Source organism: Orcinus orca, chromosome 2, assembly GCF_937001465.1.
Source record: "Orcinus orca chromosome 2, mOrcOrc1.1, whole genome shotgun sequence".
In the NCBI taxonomy this organism is placed as follows: domain Eukaryota; kingdom Metazoa; phylum Chordata; class Mammalia; order Artiodactyla; family Delphinidae; genus Orcinus; species Orcinus orca.
Window position 1 is genome coordinate 73,820,700 of NC_064560.1, and position 25,513 is coordinate 73,846,212.

At 43.6% G+C, this 25,513-nt stretch overlaps 1 protein-coding gene across 1 annotated transcript in view; it reads right to left on the reverse strand.

Moving 5' to 3' along the window:
* The window catches only part of FAM169BP (Protein FAM169B), a 91,128-nt gene that overhangs the window by 8,358 nt on the left and 57,257 nt on the right, over positions 1–25,513 (reverse strand). Inside the window, exons 5-7 of the mRNA XM_049706109.1 lie at positions 8,334–8,516; positions 4,469–4,600; positions 22–116 (exon numbers count right to left, since the gene is read on the reverse strand). Coding sequence (XP_049562066.1) covers positions 22–116; positions 4,469–4,600; positions 8,334–8,516 — 410 coding nt within the window. The remainder of the gene's footprint in view (positions 1–21; positions 117–4,468; positions 4,601–8,333; positions 8,517–25,513) is intronic.

Consider the following 25,513-nt stretch of genomic DNA (forward strand, 5'->3'; position numbering starts at 1 on the left):
GACACACATTTGTCACTGTACCTTGTTGTCTTCTCCATTATGGGATATTCCGGGTCCACCGTCTTGAGAAGTGCACCCAAGAGCAGTCACTTCCTCCTTGGAATTTCCTGGGTGAGCTGCCCTCCCCAAGCAAGAGAGTGGGGTGAGCAAATGGGGTGACTCCCAAGGGGCTGGACAGTCAAAAGATTAATAATATAATGGGGACACTTCCAAAAGCAAGGAACCCCACGACCCAGTTCTATCCTTTTGACCTTCACCCTGACACCTGCTACATGCCCCCCAAGGACAGGAAAACCTTCCAGGTATTGGGAGAGTGGTTCTATTCAAGCATTTCTGAGCTGGAATTTTGATCTATTCTCCCAACTATTCAGGCATTAAATGCAGTCAGATCTCCCATTCTATTCCTTGGCCCCCCTCTTTGCTCACTGGAATTCTTACTCACAAGAGAGACCATAATCACACATGTTAATTCAGCCTCTCTCCCCGCTCCTACCAAATCAGTACCAACTTGGAAGGGGGTGACTTTCTTATCCTACTGTGCACCTCCCCACACCCCAAAATCCATATGTGGAGGTGTGGTGAGGGGTTCAGATCCTTTAAGAAAAAAATATGCAGTTTTCCATTTGAGCTGAAAATACAAATGAAACACATGAAAATCCAAATGAAACACATTTTTCGAATAAAGAATATTACTTGTTACCTATATAAGTAAATGTTTAAAGTTTATTTCCAGACTCTATAAATGAGGAAAATTTGGTTTGGCAAAATTGAATCATAAGCATCTAAAAATGCCAGCCCTCTTTAGCCTTCTCTGATATGTAAGATTTTATATAATACAGTAGTAGCTGCCCATGTACTTTCCTTCACAAAAACCATAAGCTCATAAATGAGCTCAGATACTTCTCAGCCAGCCTCATTGACTACTGTATCCGGATCACCTGGACACTTCCCAGTGCTGAGAAATGCTCTGTTAACAGTAATCAACTGAATGAGTGAGTGAATGAATGAATGAGAGAATGAAGTAGATAATCCATTATCAACTTTCTTCCTTTCCTGATGTGTGAAACTTTGGTGTCATGTGTTATGGATGGAAGTATGTTAATAGCTATCAAACTTTCCCTTGTACTTTATTCCTAAGCAATGAAGGTGCAATACTTTTTTTTAAATTAATGATAATTTGGACTCACGAGGATGAGAATCTGAGAAGCAGTCACACAGGTAGGTCAAAGGCAGATGCCTATGATTTACCATCCGATGCTGCAGCAGATAACAGTGGCCACTAGAGGGAGCCACACAACCTTTCAAAGAGCAGCATTAGACCAAAAAGCCCATCCAGCGTGGTGGTTCTGTTCTCTGCCCTTCCCAGCCTGGCTCACCCCCATATGCTTGCTCTTGCTACTGCTCTGTGTAATGCCTGACTCTCCAGAACAAGCTGAAACAAGTTAGAGCTGCAGTCTGCTAAGCATCAGGCTTTTAGAAAAATGACCCCACTTCCTCAGCTCAAATATTTCACATCTCTTTATGTACATTCCCTCCAGCTTTAAAAATTAAATACAAACAGAAGAAAAGTATTTTCCCCATGGATGACAGCTGAATCTATTAAAACTTCAGCTGGAAAGAAAGCAAAAATATAACCTAAAAATAAAAAAAAAATTCTTTTTTAATCTGTGTGCAATTACTTCCTGCCTCCAGCAACTTTTTCCGTTAACAACAACAACAAAAAAATCGACTGTTGACGTATTCAATTTCATCCCCCCACCCCCCCCCCCAGTAAAGAAACTTAGGCATGTGCAAGCTAATGGGGAAGTCACATCGGACAGAATTCTGATCCTATTGGTCAAGTTTCAAAGGCTTCATATGTAACTGAGTATAGGAAGAAAAAAGTTTCCCACAAACTCCTTCTCTCAAAAGGTCTGAATAACCCTGTAAATATTTTCAGGGCCTTTATAAGCCACAGATGTTATCAACACTCAGGACCGTGCAAACTCTAAAAACCCCAGTCCACAAATGACACTGCTTCAAAAACAGATTTTAAAACATTTGAAAGGAGAAGTTAATTTCCCGCTGAAATGTTGTGGAATGTTGTAATATGTCCACACCTTAGTTAGAATGTGAAAAGCAACAGGCCCCACCGGGCTTCTGGCTTATAGTTCTATTTCTGTGGCCCACGAAACTGTAGGAAACCTCCTAAATAATAGTCAGAAATAAAGGGACAAAAGATAGAATTTGAAAAACAGAACAATTCAAGAAAGCAACTCTAAGAATAACTGATTAAAACTAAAATTAAAATAAGTGGCCTCGTGACATTTCCAAGGAAGAGAAGATTCCAGAATCTGCATTGTTTGGTGATGGGTGGGAAAACCCAGTGGGCTAACATTTGCTGATTTCCGTGAGGAGAGAATCAGACCAAAAACAGAGAAACTGCTGAGCATCTGGGCTAATCTGTGATCGCATCTGTGGCCCCCACTAGCCGGCCGGCCTGGAAAAAACCTGAATGTCAGCGTCGACTGACAAAATTGTTACAAAATGAAACTGGTTGGTGGAAAACCTTCACGAGTGAATTAAGATCCTGACTGCTGGCCCTGGGGGTACACAGGAGGTGTGGGTGAAACTGGGAACTAGCCATGATTTACACAGGGAGTGAAAAGACCACAACTTAGAATTTTTCAAAAAATTATAGTTTCGGTAATCTAATTATATCCCTAATTATAATGATGACCCTTCTTCCTTCAAGGGACTCAAGCATGCTTCTGGAACCTTCTCTGTGAAAGTCCCCTCATTTGCCGTTTTAAGGAGAGAGTTGGTGCATCTCAGAGTGAGTTAAAGTGACAGGGCTGGCATCTGAATTCTAGCTCATTTCCTCTGACCAGACCACACCAACTCTCTCAGCTCTTGAAATAACCCCCAGTGGAATTCTCCTCAGAGGAAGCCATCTCCCCAATTATGCAAAAACGTCCTCCCCTGCAAACCCCCTCCAGCCCATGCAATTTCCACATGATTTCCACATTCTGATGGGCAAACCATTTTTTTTCCCATTTCCAGCCAAGGAAGTGCAACACCCAAGCCACAAAGGCCAGGAGGCATGGGGGCCGCAGGCTCCTTTGTGAAGCCCAGTGAGAAACCCACACGGCTGGTCGGCCAAGGGCCTGGGACCCTGGCTGGCTTCCCATCATTTCCAACTTTCTACGCCACAGGGCAAGTCACTTAACTGCCTCATTAGGATCACAGTCACAGCCCTGCCACAGCCTCCTTCCCAGGTGCCCGGTCAGCCCATTAATATCTGTAAAGACCCATTAAGCCTCCTAGCGGAAAGGCACCAGAGGAGCAAAACCTATCACCATCATCATCAATAAACTCCCAGGCACTCTCCCCTGTCGCCACCTTAGGGGAATCAGTCACCATGGGAAGAGAAAGCCTGGCACCTCAGCCTGCCCATGCATCCCCTAATGAGCTGCCTGCAGCCTCGGAAGTGGCACTCGACCCTGAAGGGACCTCAGCCATGCTTTCATCGTGGCCGGTGAATTTAAAGAGACGCTCCCTCGCCCCCATCTCCCCTGCAGCCCTGCCCCCAGCTGCACCTCCAGCTGCAGCTGAGGCCATCCTCCCCTACCTGGGAGAGGTGGAGGGAACGCGGACAGAAAGCAGCCTGGAGACCTAAAGACAATGTGTGTCTGCCACCCTGTTTGCCCCTCCGGCCCTCAGACCCACCACCTGGGCACAGACACCATCCATCAAAAACCCGCCACAGGGCTTCCCTGGTGGCGCAGTGGTTGAGAGTCCGCCTGCCGATGCAGGGGACATGGGTTCGTGCCCCGGTCTGGGAGGATCCCACGTGCCGCGGAGCAGCTAGGCCCGTGAGCCATGGCCGCTGAGCCTGCGCATCCGGAGCCTGTGCTCCACAACGGGAGAGGCCACAACAGTGAGAGGCCCGCCTACCGAAAAAAAAAAAAAAAAAAAAAAACCCGCCACAAACTCGCTGAAGACGGCCTGTGTGTCTGTAACAGGGCTGCCTCACACCCACGTGAACCCTCCCCGGAGAAGGGACAGAGCTCGCTCTTCCAGCAAACCCTCGTGTGTCTTAGAATTTTTACCAGATGCACACATTGCCTACGGGAAACAATGCTTTCCAGGGACCTTCTGCTAGACAGAGGCAATTAATCCTCTTGCATGTTTCAGTGACCCTTTCCGACTGGAAACGGGGAACCCTTAGTCCCAGGGAGTCTCTGATTTGGCTAAAGTGGGGGAGATCTATTTGAGCAAGAGGGTCTGGAAGGTGTGGTTCGTTCAGGATGGGAGGTGGAGGAAGGCCAGGATGCCACCGCCCGGGTTTCACCCCCTCCTCTATTCCTGCACCAGCAACAAACAGAACGTCTGCGCAGCCTGACTTGATCCGCACCAGTGAATCTGTGCTTCCGTTACCGACACTGGAAAAAACCAGACCAAAGGGCATGCTTTCACCCCGACTCACAATCTGGACGCCTTGCCTGTTGAAGCTGAACCTTCAGCCAGATGTTGACTCGCTGGCCCCAGGCTCCTGGGGGCTCCGCCTCCCACAGGCGCCCCCGCTCCTCTGGATGCGCCGCCAGGAACTTCCTACAGACTGAGGGGAAGTTGCACACAGGAGTCAGGGAGGCCCACGCAGCCCTGGTGCACACACGCCATCCCTCGTCTGCGTCCCCAGGCACGGCCACTTCCGTCCTTCCTGCAGCCTGGCCCGGCCCACCCCCAGCTCTCTGCTCTGCCGCTGCCCCACGCCAACCCCCACCACCCCGCCCGCCATCCTCCTCACCTGCCTCCCACTTTCATCCATCCCATTAAGCCTGCTCAGGCGGCCACAACAAAACACCACACACCCAGGGCCTTAAACAACAGACATTTATTGCCTCGCAGCTCTGGAGGCTGGAAGTCTGAGATCGAGGTGTTGGCAGGCTTGCCTTCTCCTGAGACCTCTCTCTTCAGCTTGGAGATGGTACCTTCTTACTGTGTCTTCACACCGTCTTCCTTCCGTACCCATCTGTGTCCTAGTCTCCTCCTCTTACTGGGACCTCCTCTTACCAGTCCTATGGGATCAGGGCCCACCCTTATGACCTCATCTAACCTCACACTCAGCTACCTCCTTATAGACCCCATCTCCACATACAGTCCCCTTGGGGGTTAGAATTTGGGGGGGACCCAATTCAGCCCATAATGGCACCCCACTCGGTCCTCTCCACAGGCACTGTCCTTCCTCTTTCTGAGCCTCCACAGCCCTCTTCTCCCAGGGAGCCTTCCAGCTCATCCACAGACACCTTGACTCCAGAACCCCCTCAAGGTTGTAGACTTTTATGTTCACAGGGTGAGCATTTCCACGTGGCAGGGCCCCGAATCCAGCCGAATGGGAAGCTGCTCCTGGTATTGCAGGTGCTGGGGGCTCCATCAGGCCCAGGGCAAGAGCACAGACAGAAGCCCACAGAGCATGATGCTAAGTACTCAGAAGGGATAAGCCAAGCTGGCCGAGTGCTAGAGAGAATGTTCTGCTCTCCTGTCTTGACAAATATAACTTCTTAACAGCAGGAAAAGCCAGTTTCAAATTTAGAATTCTTAGACTCCTTGGAGTTTTGCACCTGAATGTGGCGATGCCAAGAGAGCTGGCCCCCAGCTGGCAGCCCACCCCCTCCTCCCATCCTAGCTCCCAGCCCATGGCAAGGGGCCTGTGCATGCAAATATGGACACCGCGCCCACGCTCCACCTACACCCCACTAGCAGCTGTCCCAGGGCCTAAGGATGTGCAAATTGGTGGCATCCTCTGCTCTTGGGGGCACAGATCCAGGATAGAGTCCACTTGGGCCCTTGGAAGCCCCTGACAGGAACCCTGGGGTTCTGGTAGCCTGACCTGCTTTAGGAGTGGCCTGCACCCAGGCGAGAACATCCTCTTGGACCCGCAGATTCCTCATCCCGTGGAGAGAGGCGCAGCTTCAACAGGGTGCTAAAGCGTGGGGCCCTGGGCGGGTGCCAAAGCGTGGGGCCATTCCAAGGGCAGGACTGTACTGGATAAAAGGCGGTCAGTGAAGCCTGGAGCAGCCACACCCGGCCCGGCCTTGAGCCTCCAGCTGCTGCTTTGTCCTGCTTTGTCCACACTCTCCCTGCTCACGCATGAGCCCAGGCACAATCAGGGTGACGTAGAAGCTCAAGGCCCCAGCACCCTTGGCTGGGCCACTGAGACCCCAAGTGTGATTCAGAATCAGTACCTTCAGATCTTCTTTCTCTACCAGGTGGAGATACAGGCCCCTGCGAGGGTCTCTGCAGTGCTGGCCTGGGGGTGGCCCCCGCCCTTTGGAGCCTGCTCCTCCCCAGGGGAGACCTAGGTGGCTGCCCTGGGGGCCAACACACTCAAACAAAGTCTCAGAGCTGAAATGAGGGGAGGGATAGACAGCAGGTGGGCATGGACAGAGAACCAGTGCCGGAGTTCCAGAACTTTCCAAGACCTCCAAGTGAGCAAACCAGTGCAGCAAGCCTCCAATATTCTTTGCACAAATTCAGGATCTTCAGAGTTTCGTGAGAGATGGAGAGTTTGAAAATACAAAGAAATGACCAAACCCACTTGAGGAAAATATGTTTTCGCCTGGTTTTCTTATGACTTCCGAGCAACAGAAGTTTCCTTGCCTTTCGCAGCTTTTCTCTCCTATCTGTTGTTCTCACGCCATAAGGACACTGGAAACTCAATAGTAAGGGTCCAAAAGTATCTGTTTGACAAGAAGTGAGGCAGGGCCCAGTGTGGGGTGGATGTGCTTCATGGGGGACCGTGGATCCTGGGAGATGCTCCCCAGTATCTCCCACCCTTGCTGATTTGGAGTGAAACATTTAGGATAAGGGCTTTCTGAATTTCCTCTGGCAAATACATATTAAGATTTCTTTTCCAGAACCTGGAGAAGGATTGTGGTAGTTCATGTTATACGTCAACTTGAGTGGGCCAGGGGTATCCAGACATTTCGTCATACATTATTCTGGGTGTGTCTGTGAGGGTGTTTTTGGATGAGATTCACATTTTTAATTAATTATTTATTTATTTATGGCTGCGTTGGGTCTTCGTTGCTGTGTGAGGGCTTTCTCTAGTTGTGGCGAGCAGGGGCTACTCTTCATTGCGGTGAGCGGGCTTCTCATTGTGGTGGCTTCTCTTTTTTGCAGAGCATGGGCTCTAGGAGTGCAGGCTTCAGCAGTTGTGGCACATGGGCTCAGTAGTTGTGGCACGTGGGCTTAGCAGTTGTGGCTCATGGGCTCTAGAGCATAGGCTCAGTAGTTGTGGCACATGGGCTTAACTGCTCTGCAGCATGTGGAATCTTCCCAGACCAGGGGTTAAACCCATGTCCCCTGCATTGGCAGGCAGATTCTTAACCACTGCGCCACCAGGGAAGTCCTGGGATTCACATTTGAATCTTAGACGGAGTAAAGCAGATTGCCCTCCCCATTGTGGGTGGACCTCAGCCAATCAGTTGAGGGCCTGACTACAAAACAAAAAGTCTGACCCTCCCACAAGTGAGAGGAACTCCTCCTGCCTGACTGACTGAGCTGGGACATTGGTCTTTTCCTATCTTTGGACTTGAACTGAAACACTGGCTTTTCTTGGGTCTCAAGCCTATTGGCATTTGGACTGGAACCACACCATCAGTCCTCCTGAGCTTCCAGCATGCTGACTGTAATCTTAGGATATCTCAATCTCCACGTTGTCTGAGCCAATTTCTTATAATAAATCTCCCCTCTCCCCCTCCCCCTCCCCCTCCCCTCCTCCCCCCCCCCCCCTCTCTCTCTCTCTATATATATATATATATATCCTACCGGTTCTGTTTCTCTGGAGAAGCCTGACTAATACATGGACTCGGTAGGACAAGAGCAGATGTGGGGAGCCATCTTCTGTAGTAAGAGCTACACAGGTGCCCAGGGCTCAGTGCATTTGGAGCTTGCCTTCCCTCAGCTCCTGGTCCCCCTGGGGCTCCGAGTTGGAAAGGCAAAGTGATGACTAGCATCTTCCCGTGCAAAAGCAAAGGCCCTCTGAGGCCCAGCAACAACCAGCAGCACAGTGGGTTCCCTGGATTCTGCTTCTCTCTGACGCTGTGTTGATTTGGTTCTTATTATTTCTAAATCCAATTCTTCTCAGGGACTGGGAAAGGTTTGCCCCTTGTGATCAAGCTTAAAGTCTCAGTGCTGAAGCAACAGGAGATTTCTCAGAGGAAAGAGACAACTCACAGGTGTGTCATGGTGCCAGCGGCTCTGAGGGACCTCCCACCCCAGAATCATCTGGAACACATATGAGTTACCCATCCCCGTTACCCAAGCACTCCTCCCGATGCAGTGATTACCTTGGTACATGGCAGGGGAGATGGGCCAGCTGATGCCCAGGGCCTCGTCCTCTCGGAACGTCTGGCAGAAGTCCCTCAGCATGGCCAGGCCCAGGCCCTGGCGGCGATGGCTCCTCCGGACAAACACGGTGTCTAAGACAGGCAGCAGGTAGCACACACCCGTGCCATCACCACACAGGCTGCCTGAGGGGAAAGCAAGAGACACGTGCTGTCCCCTGGGCTGGACTAGCCTGCCAGGACCCGGCGGGACTCCCACTTGCCAGGTCACTGGTACCATCCGGAAGCAGTGCAGCCTCACAAACTAAACCACTAAAGACCAAACAGCAGATCACCCTAAACCACCAGCTCTCCAGCTTACTGGGCAGCCCACACATTGTCAATTACTGTGAGCAAGGCCACTAGGCTATTGCCCTGAAATGAAATGCAAACCCAGGTGACTGAGCAGAGCGAGGCCGTCGCGCATCCATACTCCTCACACCCCTCCCTCACTGTGCACAGTTCAGAGACCCCCAAAACGAAGGAGGAACATCTGGGCAACATCAAAGTTCTCCGTGATGTGGGCTTGGAGACCCAGCCAACGCATCTCCATGGCATGGACTTATTCAGAGTTCACCTGACCCAAACAGACTAAGTCCTGTTTCCCATAGAACATCAATGACCCTGCTATTGCAGAGCAAGAGAGGCTACAGCTGGCACCTCTCCCACTTTTCTACCCTGAATTTAACTTTACTGCAACCAGCACTAACAGCAGCAAAGTTGCTGTTTCTGCAACAGGAACCTACCCTTGCAGTCAGTCACCTCTGTTGTCACCCTAGCTAGAAATGCCACACACACCCAACTATATCACCTTCCTCACTTCCCAGCTGCACAGTTGCCTGTGCTCTAGATGCACTGGAATCCAGGAAAAGAAATATGTCGCATAGTCAGCTCCTATTGGAAGAGGTGGTATTTGTGTCTGCAAAGATTCAAAGGTGAGTAATTTCCCAAACAAACAAAAAAATGATTCTGAGTCTAATTAGCCAGACTGAATTGCAGAGCTACATGCTACTGTAGTGAACTGTTTGAAAAATGACCACAGTTATTCCCTTTCCTATATCCACACACCTTTGCATGTGATTTTGAAGGTCCTCCCATCAAGATATGGGGTCTACTTCCTCTCCCCTTCAATGTTGCTGGCCTGGTGACTCACTTTGAGCAACAGAATAAAGCTGGCAAGAGCACACCAGTTCCGAGCCTAGGCCTCTCGGGGTCCAGGGCCCCTCCATTCTTTCACAGATCCCTATCACTCACCACAAGAACAAACCCAGGCTAGCCTGCCACCAGGAGGGAAACATGGCCCAGGCACCCTCGTGGTCCCAGCCAACATCTAGCTGGTCTTAGGAAACAGGTGGGCAGGTGACCACAGACACATAGGCCAGCCCAGCCTAGGGCAGAAAACCACCCAGCTGAGCCTCAGCAAAATCGCCAACCAAAAGAATGGTGACCTAAATAAATAGTTGGTTTTGTGCCCAATATGAATGAATAAATAAATAATCTGTGACCAACGAGCAACCCCAATTCACTTGAGATGGTAATTGTAAAGAATTTGGAATTTACCCTAAATGTGCCTGAAATAACAGCACCAACTGGGTTGCAATTATATAACTTCCAGTTTTATAGACAACAAGAACAATGGTCCCTAAACAGTGAAGCCTTTCAAAGCTAAGAATGTTTAAAATTAAATAAAGATACAATTCCACTCACAACAGCATTAAAAAGTAAATACTCAGGAATATATTTAACGAAAGAAGCATAAGCCTTAAATACTGAAAAGCACAAAACATAGTTGAGGGAAATTAAAGAAGATCTAAATAAATGAAGAGAAATTCCATGTTCATGGATTGGATCAGGGTCCCCAACCTCCAAGCCACAGACCAGTACCGGTCCATGGCCTGTTAGGAACCAGGCCACACAGCAGGAGTTGAGCAGCGGGCGAGCGAGCGAAGCTTCATCTGTATTTACAGCCGCTCCCCATCACTCATATTACCGCCGGAGTTCCACCTCCTGTCAGATCAGTGGCGGCAATTAGATTCTCATAGGAGCACGACCCTCCTGTGAACTGTGCATGCGAGCGATCTAGGTTGTGCACTCCTTATGAGAATCTAATGCCTGATGATCTGAGGTGGAGCTGAAGCAGTGATGCTAGCACTGGGGAGCGGCTGCAAATACAGATTATCATTAGCAGAGAGGTTTGACTGCACAGAGATCATAATAAATCAATTGCTCGCAGAATCATATCAAAACCCTATCAGCGAGTGGCAAGTGACAACTAAGCTGCATCTTACATAATAGACTGGACATAAGCAACACACTTCAGGTGTCACGGTCTCCCATCACCCCCAGATGGGACCATCTAGTTGCAGGAAAACAAGCTCAGGGCTCCCACTGATTCTGCATTATGGTGAGTTGTATAATTATTTCATTATATATTAAAATGTAATATTAATAGAAATAAAGTTCACAACAAATGTAATGCGCTTGAATCATCCCAAAACCATACCCCACCACGGAAAAACTGTCTTCCACGAAACCAGTCCCTGGTGCCAAAAAGGTTGGGGACTGCTGGATTGGATGACTCAATACTGTTAAGTTGCCAATTCTTCCCAAACTGACCTGTAAGTTTAACAACAGTCCTATCAAAATCCCAGCAGGCTCTTTTGTGGAAATTGACAAGCTGAGAGTAAAATTCATGTGAAATGCAAAGTCTCTAGGATAAACAAAACAGAAGAAAAAAAAAAGAAGAAGAACAAAGTTGGAGGTTTTATATTAACCAATTTCAAAGCTTCTTATAAAATCAAGGTAATCAGACAGTGTGATAATGGTGCAACAGTGGGCATATAGATCAATGGAGCAGAAGCGAGAGTCCAGAAGTAAACTCTTGCACTCCGAATTTCTACAAAATGCCATGGTAACTCAGTGGGGGAAAAGACAGACTTTTCAACAAACTGTGGTGGAATGATTGGACATCCATAAGCCAAAAATTAATTAATTAATTAAAAATGAACAAATTAATGAATGAAGCTGCAACAGAACAGAGCCCAGAATGAGACCCACACAAACACAGTCAACTTATCTCTGACAAAGGAGCAAAGCAAAGTGAATAGAGGAAGGACAGTCTTTTCAACAAGTGATGCTGGGACAGTTGGACATCCACATGCAAAACCATGAATCTAGACACAGACCTTAAACCCTTCACAAAATGTAGCTCAAAATGGATCACAGACACAAATGTACAATGCAAAACTACAGAACTAGAAGATAACATAGGAGAAAATCTAGATGACCTTGGGTTTGGCAATAAACTTGTACATACAGCATCAAAGGCATGATCCATGAAAGAAAAAATTGAGAGTTGAATTTCATTAAAATCAAATTTTTCTGCTCTGTGAAGAACACTGTCAAGAGAATGAGAAGCCACAAACTGGGGGGAAAATATATTCAAAAGACATATCTGATAAAGAACTATTATCCAAAATACACAAAGAGCTCATAAAACTCAACAATAAAAAAACAAACAACTTGATTAAAAAGTGGGCCAAAGACCTTAATAGACACCTCACCAAAGAAGCTGTACAGATGACAAGTAACATAAGAAGATGTGCCACATCATATATCACCAGGGAAATAAAAATTTTTAAAAAGTGAGATACTACCATACACCTATTAGAATGGCCCAAATCCAGAACACTGAAAACACCAAAGTGCTGTTGAAGATGTGGAGCAAAAGGCACTCTCTTTCATTGTTGGTGGGAATGCAAAATGGTACAGCCACTCTGGATGACAGCTTAGTGGTTTCTTTTCTTTTCTTTTTTTTTTTTTTTTTAATTTTTGGCTGCATTGAGTCTTCGTTGCTGCATGCAGGCTTTCTCTAGTTGTGGCGAGTGGGGGCTACTCTTTGTTGTGGTGCACGGGGCTTCTCATTGCAGTGGCTTCTCTTGTTGTGGAGCATGGGCTCTAGGCGCACGGGCTTCAGCAGTTGTGGCACACAGGCTAAGAAGTTGTGGCTCACAGGCTCTAGAGAGCAGGCTCAGTAGTTGTGGCGCATGGGCTTAGCTGCTCCGCAGCATGTGGTATCTTCCCCAACCAGGGATCGAACTCGTGTCCCCTGAATTGGCATTCTTAACCACTGCGCCACCAGGGAAGTCCCAGCTTGGTGGTTTCTTACAGAACTAAACCTACTCTTACCATAGGATCCGGCAATTGTGCTCATTTATATTTACCTGAAGGAGTTGAAAACTTATGTCTACTCAAAAACCGGCACACAAATGTTTGTAATGCCTATATTCATAATTACCAAAACTTGGAAGCAACCAATACATGCTTCAATGGGAGAGTGGATAAATAAATTATGGTACATCCAGATAATGGAATACTAGTCAGTGTTAAAAGGAAATGAGCTATCGTGCCATAAAAAGATACAGAGAAACCTTACAGCACATTACTAAGTAAAAGAAGCCAATCCACAAAGGCTACATAGCATACAATTACAATTACATCTTCTGGAAAAGGCAAAAACTACGAAGGCAGTAAAAATATTAGTGGTTGCCAAGGGGTAGGGGAGAGCAAGGGATGAATAGGTGGAACACAGGATTTTTAGGGCAGTGAAGCTACTCTGTATGATGGTACAATGATAGAACATGTCTTTATACATTTGTCGAAACCCACAAAACATACAACACAAAGAATGAACCCTAATGTAAACTATGGACTTTAGTTAATAATAATGTATTCTTATGGATTGAATTGTGTCTCCCCAAACCCTCAGTACATCAGAATGTGTCTGTATTTGGAGACAGGGCCTTTAAGAGGTGATGAACTCAAAATGAGGTCTTTAGATGGGCTCTAATCCAATCCAGTTGGTGTCCTTATAAGAAGAGGAAATTTGGACACACAGAGGGACACCAAGAATGCACACAACACACAGGAAAACCGTGAGAGGACACACTGAGCAGACGGCCATCACAAGCCAAGACATAGGCCTCGGAAGAAACCAAACTTGCCTACACCATGACCTTGGACTTCCAGCCTCCAGAACTGTGTGAAAATTAATTTCTGTTGTTTAAGCCACCCAATGTGTGGTGCTCTGTTACGGGAGCCCTAGTCGACTAATACATGCATCAATATTGGTTTATGAATTATAATAAATGTACCACACTAATGCAATATATTAATAATAGAGGAAACTGTGTGTGTGTGGAGGGGGATGAGAACTCTCTGCACTTTCTGCTCAATTTTTCTATAAACCTAAAACTGCTTTAAAAGGTAAAATCTGCTAATTTTTTAATGTATAAGGTATTTTTAAAAATGAAGCTGGACCCTTACTTCACATCATTTAAAAAATTAATTCAAGATGTATCTAGACATAAATATAAGAGTTAAAACTGTAAAGCTTTTAGAAGAAAACACAGAAGGAAACCTTCACAACCTTGGGTTAGGCAAAGAGTTCTTAGCTTTGACATCAATGGACACAACCAACTGGTAAATCTGACTTCATCAAAATTAACTTGGTACTTCAAAAGACACCACACAAAAAAATAAAAAGACAAGCCACAGACTGTAAGAAAATGTTGCAAATCACATTCCTGATAAAAGACATATCCAGACTATATAAAGAACTCTTATAATTCAACAAAAAGAAAACCAACAACCAATTAAAAATGGACAGATGATCTGAACAGACATTTCTTCAAAGAAGACATACAAATGGTTAATAATCAGCGAAAAGATACTCAACACCATTAGTCATTTAAAAATGCAAATTAAAACCACAATGAAATGCCACTTTTGACCTACTAAATGGCTATAATCAAAAAGACAAGCGCTGACAAGATGTGGAGAAATTGGAACCCTCATATATTGCTGCTGGGAATACATAATGGTACAGAAACTTTGTCAAATAATTTGGCAGTTTCTTGAAAAGTTAAAACATATGCTAACCAAAGACCCACCAGTTCTGCTCCTAGGAACCCACTTAAGAGAAACAAAAACATGTCCATACAAAGACATGTAAGCAAGCATTTATACCAGCACTATTCATAACAGCCAAAAACTGGAAACCATACTGGTAAATGCATAAACAAAATGTGGTACAGTCATACCATGGAACATTACTCAGCAATAAAAAGGAATAAAATACTAATATATGCTGTAATTTGGATGAACCTCAAAAACACCAAGCTGAGTGAAAGAAGCCAGACACAGAAGACCACATACTGTATCTTTCCATTTATATGAAACATCCAGGAAAGGCAAATTGATGGAGACAGAGAGCAGAGTAGTCGTTCTCTAGAGCTGAGATGGAAAGAGACTGACACCAAAAAAAGGCAACTTTTTGGGGTGATGGAAATATCTAAAATCTGGATTGTGGTGCTGGTCATACAACTCTCTAAATTTGCTGAAAAACAAGTCACTGAATGGTACACTTAAAATTGGCAACTTTTATGGGATGTAAAATTATACTTCAAAAAAACTGATTTGAAAAGATACAATGAATTGTATTAAATTGTATTAGAAAGATACAATTAAATAAGGAAAGGGAAAAATAATAACTTTACAGTATAGAAAGGGGGTAGACACCCCCTTGAGTGATCAGGGTGAATATCACCAGTAGTAACGTTGGCATCTTGTACCCCACACCTGATATGACCACGTGAGGAGAAGCATGCTTCACTGTGCCCCAAACCCATAACCCTGGTCAAATCATGAGATAATATCATACAAATCTAAATTAATGGACATTCCATAAATCTCTTGACCAGTACTCCTCAAAAGTGTCTAGGTCATGAAATACAAGGAAAACCAAGAAATGGTCCCAAATTGGTAGGGGAGGCTAAGAAGACCTGAAGATTAAAGACAACAAAGACTCCTGATCAGATCCTACAAGAGAAGGACACTGCTGGAAGATCAGCCAATGTTAGTTTCTCAGTTTTGACCACTGTGCCATGGTTATGTAAGATGCTAACATTAGGGCAAGGTGAGTGAGGGTATAACAGGAACTCTCTGTCCCATCTTTGCAACTTTTCTGTAAAACTAAAATTATTTCAAAATAAAAGTCTGGGGTGGGGCAGAGGAACACTGCACCAGCCCTTCCTAAAGGTTCATCATACTTTCAAGTTGGTCAAATAAAACCCATCTCAATTCACAAAGCAACAAATTGGCCTCTTAATAAGAATATTAATGAACTGTAATAAGAATATTACAGCCTGATTGTGAACGGGGCTGAGAGAGTAAGCTGGTTGCACATAAATGGACTCCCCATCCATAATCAGAACATAAAATCCTAGGAAACCTTCCCACATACAATAGCACAGAACAGTTGGTAGGAACCCTAGCCATGATCTCATCCACTCTACCCATTTTATAGACATGGCAGCTGACAGGGGCAAGAAAGGTTAAAAACATAGGACTTGGCTCCTTTTTGTCAGTAACAGCTGCCCAACTGGCTTTCATCAGCTCATGGGGAGTGTTGATACCACAGCAAAGAAATTAAAGGGAAGGAGACAAAAAGGATAGAAATGAATTAAAACAAAAACAAAGATACAACATAAAGTATTTTTTTTTTAAATTCAAGAGTTGCTAAAGCCAGAAAGAAGACAATTCATAAAGCACATTAGGAATTAAAATAGATATATCACTATAGATGTGGCAGAAATTTAAAAGGTAAGAGAATACTGTAAATAATTGTAGGCCAATAGATTTGAACAGATGAAAAGGCCAAATTCCTAAGATAATACAACCCACCAAAACTGACTCACAGAAAAACAGAAAAACTAAACTATCCTATGACCATGGAAATCTGAACGCAGTAGTTTAAATCCCTCCCACACTGAACACGCCAGGTCAGGTGACTTTAGAGATAAGTTCTGCCAACTTTCCCAGGAAAGCCTTCCAGAGCACAGAAAAAGAGACATTAGTCCATGACTCAGCCTATGAGCACAGTGTAACCTTTTCAGAGAAAAAGATAAAAAGCAAATGAAGATCAGATAATTAAGCAAATAACAGTAGTTCCTGAACATAAGACAAAAAACTTAAACCAACAGTAGCAAACCGAACTCAACAAAGTTACTCCACTGGTAACTGGTTTCTCTGCTCATGCCCCAGGCTGTTCTGGGGGAGATACAAAGGATCAATAAGGTATCCAGGGTGAAACTACCACCCCCAGGCATGAACTAACACCACACAGAGGGCTTTTCCATCAACAGCCTGGGAGGACCTGAAGAAGGAAGATCTGTGAGGATAAGATGAAGCCCACCAAAGAGGAAAGGAGGGGGCACCAGCAGGCTATCCCCCTAACAATACGTACCCCAACAGATCAAAGACAAAGAGGAAGACAGTTACTCTAGGAAGAGAGGAAAATATTCTTAGGACACCTAAGACAGACGGTGCACCATAGGGCAGTGATAGCAGCAGCCAGCCAGGAAGTAGCGGAATAAACAGTATCTGCTTCAAAAAGATCTGTCAGAAGGAAGACGACATGAAAGACAAGTGGCAAGACAAATGCCATAGTGTATTTCCACTGCCCGGATGTCTTGACACTCAAGACCTGGGCACCAGGAAAGTTAAGGTGTAGGTCCACAGAACTCAAAAGAGCAAAGCGCCCGGCCAAAGCTCTCTTCACACCTCCTTTTGCAAAGCTGCATTTGTGTTGGCTGTGAGCACCTGTCCGGGTTTGTACTGCTAATGCCCAAAGGCAATACGCTGACAGTAGCTGCTGCAGACACTTGGCTCTGTGGAGCATTTTAAGTATAATTGCTCTAAAAATCCAAATGCAGGCCAAATAGTCACAGTTCCTAGTCCAAGAGATTAAGTGCAAACTATAAAGATATTTGGGATACTCTTAAACCTGGGAAACTCAAAACAGTAGTAGCTAAAAGTGTTAACTTTTGCTAACCATTGACACTATCTTTTCATGACAATCATACTGCATGTCTGTCATGAGCCTGCTTCACAAGGTTAGAGCCACACTCCCTGGGCACCTGGGGCAGCTGAGCATCTACTGACAATACCACTAAATGGTCTGGATGTTCCCAAATTCTCCCCACCGAGGAGCATTACTAACATCAATTTGGATAAAATCTTTTTTTTTTAATATGAGACATTTAAACTGTATTCTCTAGAACAGGGGCTGGCAAACTATTTCTGTAAGGGTCAGGTAGAAAATACTTTAGGCTTTGGGGACAACCACTCACCCCTGCAGTTGTAGAGCAAAATCAGCCATGCACAATACGAATGCGTGAAGCTGTGTTTCAATAAAATTTTATTTACAAAAACGGATGACAGGCAGAATTTGGTCTACGGGCCATAGCTGCCAACACCTGCTCCAGAAAAACATCACTTTTGGGGGCTTCCCTGGTGGCGCAGTGGTTGAGAGTCCGCCTGCCGATGCAGAGGATATGGGTTTGTGCCCCAGTCTAGGAAGATCCCACATGCCGCGGAGCAGCTGGGCCTGTGAGCCATGGCCGCTGAGCCTGCGCGTCCGGAGCCTGTGCTCCGCAATGGGAGATGCCGCGACAGTGAGAGGCCAGTGTACCGCAAAAAAAAAAAAAAAAAATCACTTTTAACAAGCAAGACTAAGTGTTCAGAATCCTATTTGTATAATAATCTTTTCTCAAAAACAACTGAAAATAATGCATTAACATGAACCACCCCAAAACAAGATATACTTGGAGATAAGCTTTAGTTATATTGTTTCCTCTTTGAAAAGTATCATTTCTTTCTATATGTTTGATTATTATAACAGGAATTTATTTATAAGGTGCCATAAAATTAGATTCATTTTTAAAATATTGAAGAAAAACTTATTTGCTTAAAGGAAATAACCTTGGCCAAGTTGGATTTATCCCAGGTGGTTTAACATAAGAAAATTTGTACCAGTAATTCATCTCATTTGTCAATTACAGGAGCAAGAACTGCTTCAGTTTAATATAACACTGGACTCTGCACATTATCCAGTTCATATGACACAGAACATAGAAAAAAAATTTTAAAGCGAAAGAAACTACCACTGAAAATGCATGCCTTAGGTGAGTGGGTCTCAAACTCTAGAATGAAACATGAGAATCACCTGGAGGGCTTGTTAAAACATAAATTGTTGGGCCCCATTCCAGTGCCGGTGTCTGGTGCCGGGGGTCTGGGGCACAGCCCAAGAACTCCTGTGGCCCAGGACAGAGAAGCAGCACAGAGTGTGCTGCTGGAACATTCTATCCATTAGGCATTATGCAGCAACGAAGGGCTGCCTGATGGTCCTGACTGGAGGTGTTCCAGCCCAGGCTGAGACTTCATCAACTGGATCCTCCCACGGATGATTATGGGGTGTCTGCTCAGCCACGGTTTTTCTTTAAAACTGCCCCTACCACAGCCCCAGTTAAAGAGCTGAGGCTAGGTGGCCATATCGGAAGCACGAAAGCCTGCCCACCACGGTGGACCCATGATCCACAAGAACTCAATCTGCAGGCCAGCTGGACCAACCTGATTCTTTCAAGAGGTTTTGAATGAAGTGAAACTGGGACTATAATAGGTCTCAGCCCTTCAGGGCAGTACAGGTAGAGCTGGGTGGGCATCATGGCAAACTACAGTCAAGGTTATGACGAAGCAGGAAACATAAGTGAGCAAAGGAAGATGACTTGCAAAGATGAGAATGGAGCAGCAGCTGGGTACCCATCCCAGCACAGGAAGCCGGTCTGCATCCCATGAACTTCCCCTGCACCCTTCCAATACCCCATCTTGCAAGCCCTTCGCTTCCACACAACAGCAACCCCTTTCTCATCGGACAGCAGAGCTGGTACCTGAACCTACACCACACTCCCATTACTCCACTTTTGCTGCTTATGTCTCCACTAAAGTCCAGAACATGGCATGAAGGCCCCCTGCTTGAGGGGACAACAGGGTAGGAGTGGCCTGTGACATGGAGTATCAGGGGGAGGGGAGAGCAGAAGGCCCTGGTGACCAGCAGGGCAGCTGAGGCCACTTCAAGGCATCACAGCCATCTCACAGGTCACACGCTTGTCTAGATGGCAAATCACTTAATTGAAGACTTTTAAGTGCCATTCCTGTTTTTACGATTTGCGTGAGTGTTGGGCTTTCAGGAATCTGAAACACAAAGCTGTTCGTTATCTATTTTTATACAAAAGCAAAATACTTACTAGCCCTGCCTTAAATCGGCCGACTCTCCACTTACCAGTCCAGTGTTTTTTTCCTTGAATGCTGTCTTGTGGACTAATGGTTTGAGGGCAAAAGTAAAGTAAAATCCCACTAATTTTGGTTATCTAGGGAGAATTTCAGCACAAAATAATGAAATGACTAAAGTGTCAATATTTTGTAAGAAAGGCAATTATGGAACTATCAAATGAAGGGAGAAGCTCAAACTGGCCCATTAACAAATGTTCCCAAAGAGAGGTCTACCTGAAAAGATCTCATTCATTCTATACCAAGGCACCCACTTATTTCAAAACTGAATGTTCTTCTCACACTAAAGAGGCACAAACTACTGACAGACACAATGATTTGGGTGAGTCACAAAAGCATCATGAAAAAGTGAAACAAGCCAGTCTCACAAGGCTACATACGGTCTGATTCCACTACGTGACATTCCAGAAAAGATAACACTACAGTGATAGAGAACAGATCAGTGGTTGCCAGGGGTTATGGGTGGGGGGCTAAGGGGTGGAAAAGATTAGAACAAGAAAGAGTTTTAGAGGGGGGTGGGGAACTATCCTGTATTTTAATTATGGTTGTGATTATAAAATTCACAGAACTGAAAAGCCAAAAAAGAGATCAATTTTACTGTCCGACAGTTTTTTTAATAATACTTAAAGACACACACATATAAAAATGAATGTGCTTAGAAACAATGTATACTCTTCAAAAGGTGCAACCTGCCCCCCGTGATCCAGGTGATGCAATGAATCTGCATATTTTCTTTTCATCACAGAATGAAATTATAAGCTGCAGCCTAGCTGAAACTAAATTAACAGATATTCTGAATCATGTGGATCTAAGCTAATGAAGAGAAATTGTACTGCTGCAAAGTTGGAAAGCATGCCATGTGCTACGCCCATAACCTAGGTATCAACACAACACTACATGAAGCTGTGACAAGCACCAAGGACAGGGCCACGACTGAAGAAACACCATTAACTGTTGTGAACTTTTGAACTATTAACTCCTCCTATAGTCAATTAAACCACAAGTATTCGCCAGTGATTTTTTTCACAAATCGTATGTTTAAAATAATAAAACATTGTAAATAATATCTATTCACTATCTAAATTATTTTTTGCTTAATTTATCAGCATGTTGCTAATATCAACCTTTTTTTTTTTTTTTTTTTTTTTTTCCGGTACGCGGGCCTCTCACCGCTGTGGGCTCTCCCGTTGCGGAGCACAGGCTCCGGACGCGCAGGCCCAGCGGCCATGGCTCACGGGCCCAGCCACTCCGCGGCATGTGGGATCCTCCCGGACCGGGGCACGAACCCGTGTCCCCTGCATTGGCAGGCAGACTCTCAACCACTGCGCCACCAGGGAAGCCCAATATCAACCATTTTTTAATTCATCAGAGCAAATCCCTCTCTCTACTTATAGAAAGGGATGGGAAAGCAAGGAATAAAATTCTATGATTCATCCCTGGACAGAGTCCCCATCAGATGATGATGGTAAATTAAGTGGTCATGCAGAGTCTCATATATAATAACTATTTTAGAAACAAATTTTAAAAAATTACTCACAGATACCATAAGGCATTCAAAAGCACATAGAAACCAGAAGAAATTTTAATTTCAGAAAATTGCAAATGAAATAGGTTAAAACCTGTGAGTTTGCAGCTTACTGGCCACAGGGTATAACTCAACCCCCAAGGCTACAGAAAATATTGGTGGGAAACGCTGCAGCCTTACCAGCTAAAGGCATCAAAGATCAAATTTTAGGACTAGGAAAGTAGTTGGAAATTTAAAGGCTCAGTGGCAACATGGAAACCACAGAATGAATGAAACCTTAATTCAGAGCAACTGCCCAAATCCCTGGCTCATAAATATCTACACATGAGTGAAGGAGAATCCAGAGGACTCAACCAAAAGAAGTCAGAAACCAGAGAGATAGCCACCCTTGAAAGATGGAACTACACATGATCAGATCTGTGACTCTGTTGCTTTTCTTAACCAAGTACATTCCTCAACTTGGGCAGCTCAACTGGCAGAAAGCTGAAACCAAATGGGTTTGACGGGTAAGGGTAAGAGCCCAAAACCAGCAGACGCAAGGAAACCACAGGGATCAGCAACGGCCATACCCAAATCTTTGTCTGGCCATCAACTTTGCAGGCACAGGGAAGACCTCTACAGAGCCAGGCTACAGAAGCAGCCATGAGACGTCGTACTAACACGTGTCAGCAGTTACATATCAAAGGAGACAGAGTTTGTGATTTGAATCCAGGCAAGCTAAATACCTCCCAGATCAAAAATCCTCAAAAACACACATAAAAAGTCAGAGTTGCTGCAATACATCTGCAACATCTAGCCTTCAACCAACACATGCAAAGAAACAGGAAACTGTGACCCACACTCAGGAAAAAAAAAAAAAAAAAACAGATATAGTCAATATAACTGATTTTATCTTTTTCTTTTTTCTTTAGATTTATTTTTTATTGAGGTAACATTGGTTTATAACATTATAACATTTCACATGTACAATATATTTATACTTTTGAATACCCTACACTGTGCTCATCACCAAAAATTTAGTTTTCATTTGTCACCATACAGTTGATCCCCTTTACCCATTTCACCCTCCCCCTTCCACTCCCTCCCCTGTGGTAACCACTACTCTGTTCTCCATATCTAGGTGCTTGTTTTATTAGGTTTGGTTTGTTCATTTATTTTGGGGTTTTGTTTGTTTGTTTTTATATTTCACATATGAGAAATCATGCAGTATTTGTCTTTCTCCATCTGACTTATTTCATTTAGCATAATGCCCTCAAGTTCTATCCTATCCATGTTGTCAGAAACAGCAAGTTTTCATTTTTTATGGCTGCATAGTATTCCATGGTGTATGTATGCCACATCTTCTTCATCCATTCATCTGCTGATGGGTATTTAAGTTGTTTCCATGTCTTGGCTGTTGTAAATAATGCTGTGATGAACATATATCTTTTTGAATTAGTGTTTTCATATTCTTTAGAAACTCAGATGTAGGATAGCTGGATCATATAATAGTTCTATTCTTAATTTTTTGAGGAATCTCCATACTGTTTTCCATAGTGGCTGCACCAGTTTACATTCCTACCAACAGTGTATGGGACCATACAAAGGTTCCCTTTTCTCCACATCCTCACCAACACTTGTTATTTCTTGCTTTTTTGATAACAGCTATTCCAACAGGCATGAGGTGATATCTCACTGTGGTTCTGATTTGCATTTCCCCAATAATTAGTGATGTCAAACATCTTTTCATATGCCTGTTGGCCATCTGTATGTCTTCTCTGGGAAAATGTCTATTCAGATCCTCTGCTCATTTTTTTTAATCAAGTTGTTTATTTTTCTGTTGTTGATTTGTATGAGTTCTTTAAATATTTTATATATTAACATTTTATAAGATGTACATTTACAAATATCTTCTCCCATTTGGTAGTTTATCTTTTCATTTTGTTGATGGTCTCCTTTGTTGCATGGAAGCTTTTAAGTTTGATGTAGTTTATTTTTGCTTTTGTTTCCTTTGCCTGAGGAGACAGATCCAGAAAGATATTGCTAAGACCAATGTCAAAGAGTATACTGCCTATGTTTCCTTCTAGGAGTTTTATGGTTTCAGATCTTTCATTCAAGTCTTTAATCCATTTTGACTTGATTTTTGTGTATGTTGTGAGATAGTGTCTAGTTTCATTTGTTTGCATGTGGCTGTCCAGATTCCTCAACACCATTTATTGGAGAGACTATCCTTTCCCTATTGTATGTTCTTTGCTCCTTTGTTGTAAGTTAATAGTTCGTATATGTGTGAGTTTATGTCTGGGTTCTCAATTCCATTCCATTGATCTATGTATGCTTTTCTGCAAATACCATGCTGTTTTAATTGCTATAGCTTTGTAAAAGAGTGTGAAATTAGGGAGTGTGATACCTCTAGCTTTGCCCTTTTTCTCAGCATTGCTTTGGCTATTTGAAGTCTTTTATGGTTCCACATAAATTCTAGAATTCCTTTGCTTAATTTCTATGAAAAATATCCTTGGTATTTTGATAGGGATTGCATTAAATCTGTAGATTGCTTTAGGTAATATGGATGTTTTAACAATTTTAATTCTTCCAATCCATGAGCACAGAATATCTTTCCATTTATTTTTGTCTTCTTCCATTTCAGGTCTTCCACCTCCTTGTTAAATTTATTCCTAGGTATTTGATTTCTTTTGTTGCAATTGTAAATGGTATTGTTTTCTTAATTTCTCTTTCTGCTAGCTCATCGTTAGCATATAGAAACATAACACATTTTTGTATGTTGATTTTATACCTTGCAACTTCACTGTATTTGCTTGTTATTGCTAATAGTTCTTTGGTAGAGTCTTTAAGCTTTCCTATATATAAAATCATATCATCTGCAAATAGTTTTACTTCTTCGTTTCTAATTTGGATGCCTTTTATTTCTTGCCTAATTGCCCTGGTTAGGACTTCCAATATTATATTAAGTAAGAGTGGCAAGAGTCAGTACCCTTATCTTGTTCCTGATTTTAGAGGGAGAGCTTTCAGTTTTTCATGACTGAGTATGATGTTAGCTGTGGGTTTATCACATATGGCCTTTATTATGTTGAAGTATGTCCCTTCTACCACTTTATTAAGAATTTTTATCATAAGTGAGCATTTAATTTTGTCAACTGCTTTTTCTAGATCTACTGAGATAATCATATGTTTTTTACCCTTCATTTTGTTTATGTGCTATATATCATGCTGACTGACTTGTATATGTTGAACCATCCTTGCATCTCTGGAATAAATCCCACTTCATCATGGTGTATGAACCTTTTAATGTATTGTTGGATTTTGTCTGCTAATATTTTGTTGAGAATTTTTACAACTATGTTTATCAGAGATATTGAACTATGTTCATCATAGACATCATCACTGTGTGTGTGTGTGTGTGTGTGTGTGTGTGTGTGTGTGTGTGCTGTCTTTGTCTGATTTTTGTATCAGGATGATGCTGTCCTCGCAAAACAAGTTAGGAAGCACTCCCTTCTATTACATTTTTTGGAAGAGTTTGGGAAGGACAGGCATTAAAGCTTTGAATATTTGGTAGTATTCACCTGTGAAGCTGTCTGGTTCTGAACCTCTGTTTTGTGGGGAGCTTCTTGACTACTGTTTCAATCTCTGTACTAGTGATCAGTCTAGTCAGATTTTCTGTTTCTTCATGATTCAGTCTTGGACAGTTGTATGATTCTAAGAAGGTGTCCATTTCTTCTAAGTTGTCCAATTTGTTGAATATAGCTTTTCATAATATTCTCTTGTAATCCTTGGTATTTCTGTGGTATCCGTTGTTATTTCTCCTCTTCTGACTTTATTATTTCTTTCCTCCTACTGACGTTGGGCTTTGTTTGTTCTTCTTTTTCTAGTTCCTTTCAGTGTAAGTTTAAATTGTTCGAGATTTTTCTTGTATCTTGAGGTAGGCCTGTTTTGCTATAAACTTCCCTCTTAGTACCACTTTTGCTGCATCCTATAAATTTTGGTATGTCATCTTTTCATCTTAATTTATCTTCAGGTAATTTTTTATTTCTCCTTTGATTTCTTCATCAACCCAATAGCTGTTCAGTAGCACTTTGTTCAGTCTTCATATATCTGTGATTTTTTCCATATTTCTTCTTGTAGTTGGTTTCTAGTTTCATACCATTGTGATCAGAAAAGATGCTTGATGTGATTTCAATCTTCTTAAATTTACTGAGACTTGTTTTGTGTCTCAACACATGGCCTACCCTTGAGAAAGTTCCATGTGCACTTGAGAAGACTGTGTATTCCACTGCATTTGGATGGAATGTTCTATACAAATCTATCCAATACATCTGGTCTAATGTTTCATTTACCACCTCAGTTTCCTTGTTGATTATTTTGTCTGGACGATCTATCCATTAATGTAAGTGGGGTGTTAAAGTCCCCTACTATTATTATGTTGCTGTCAATTTCTCCC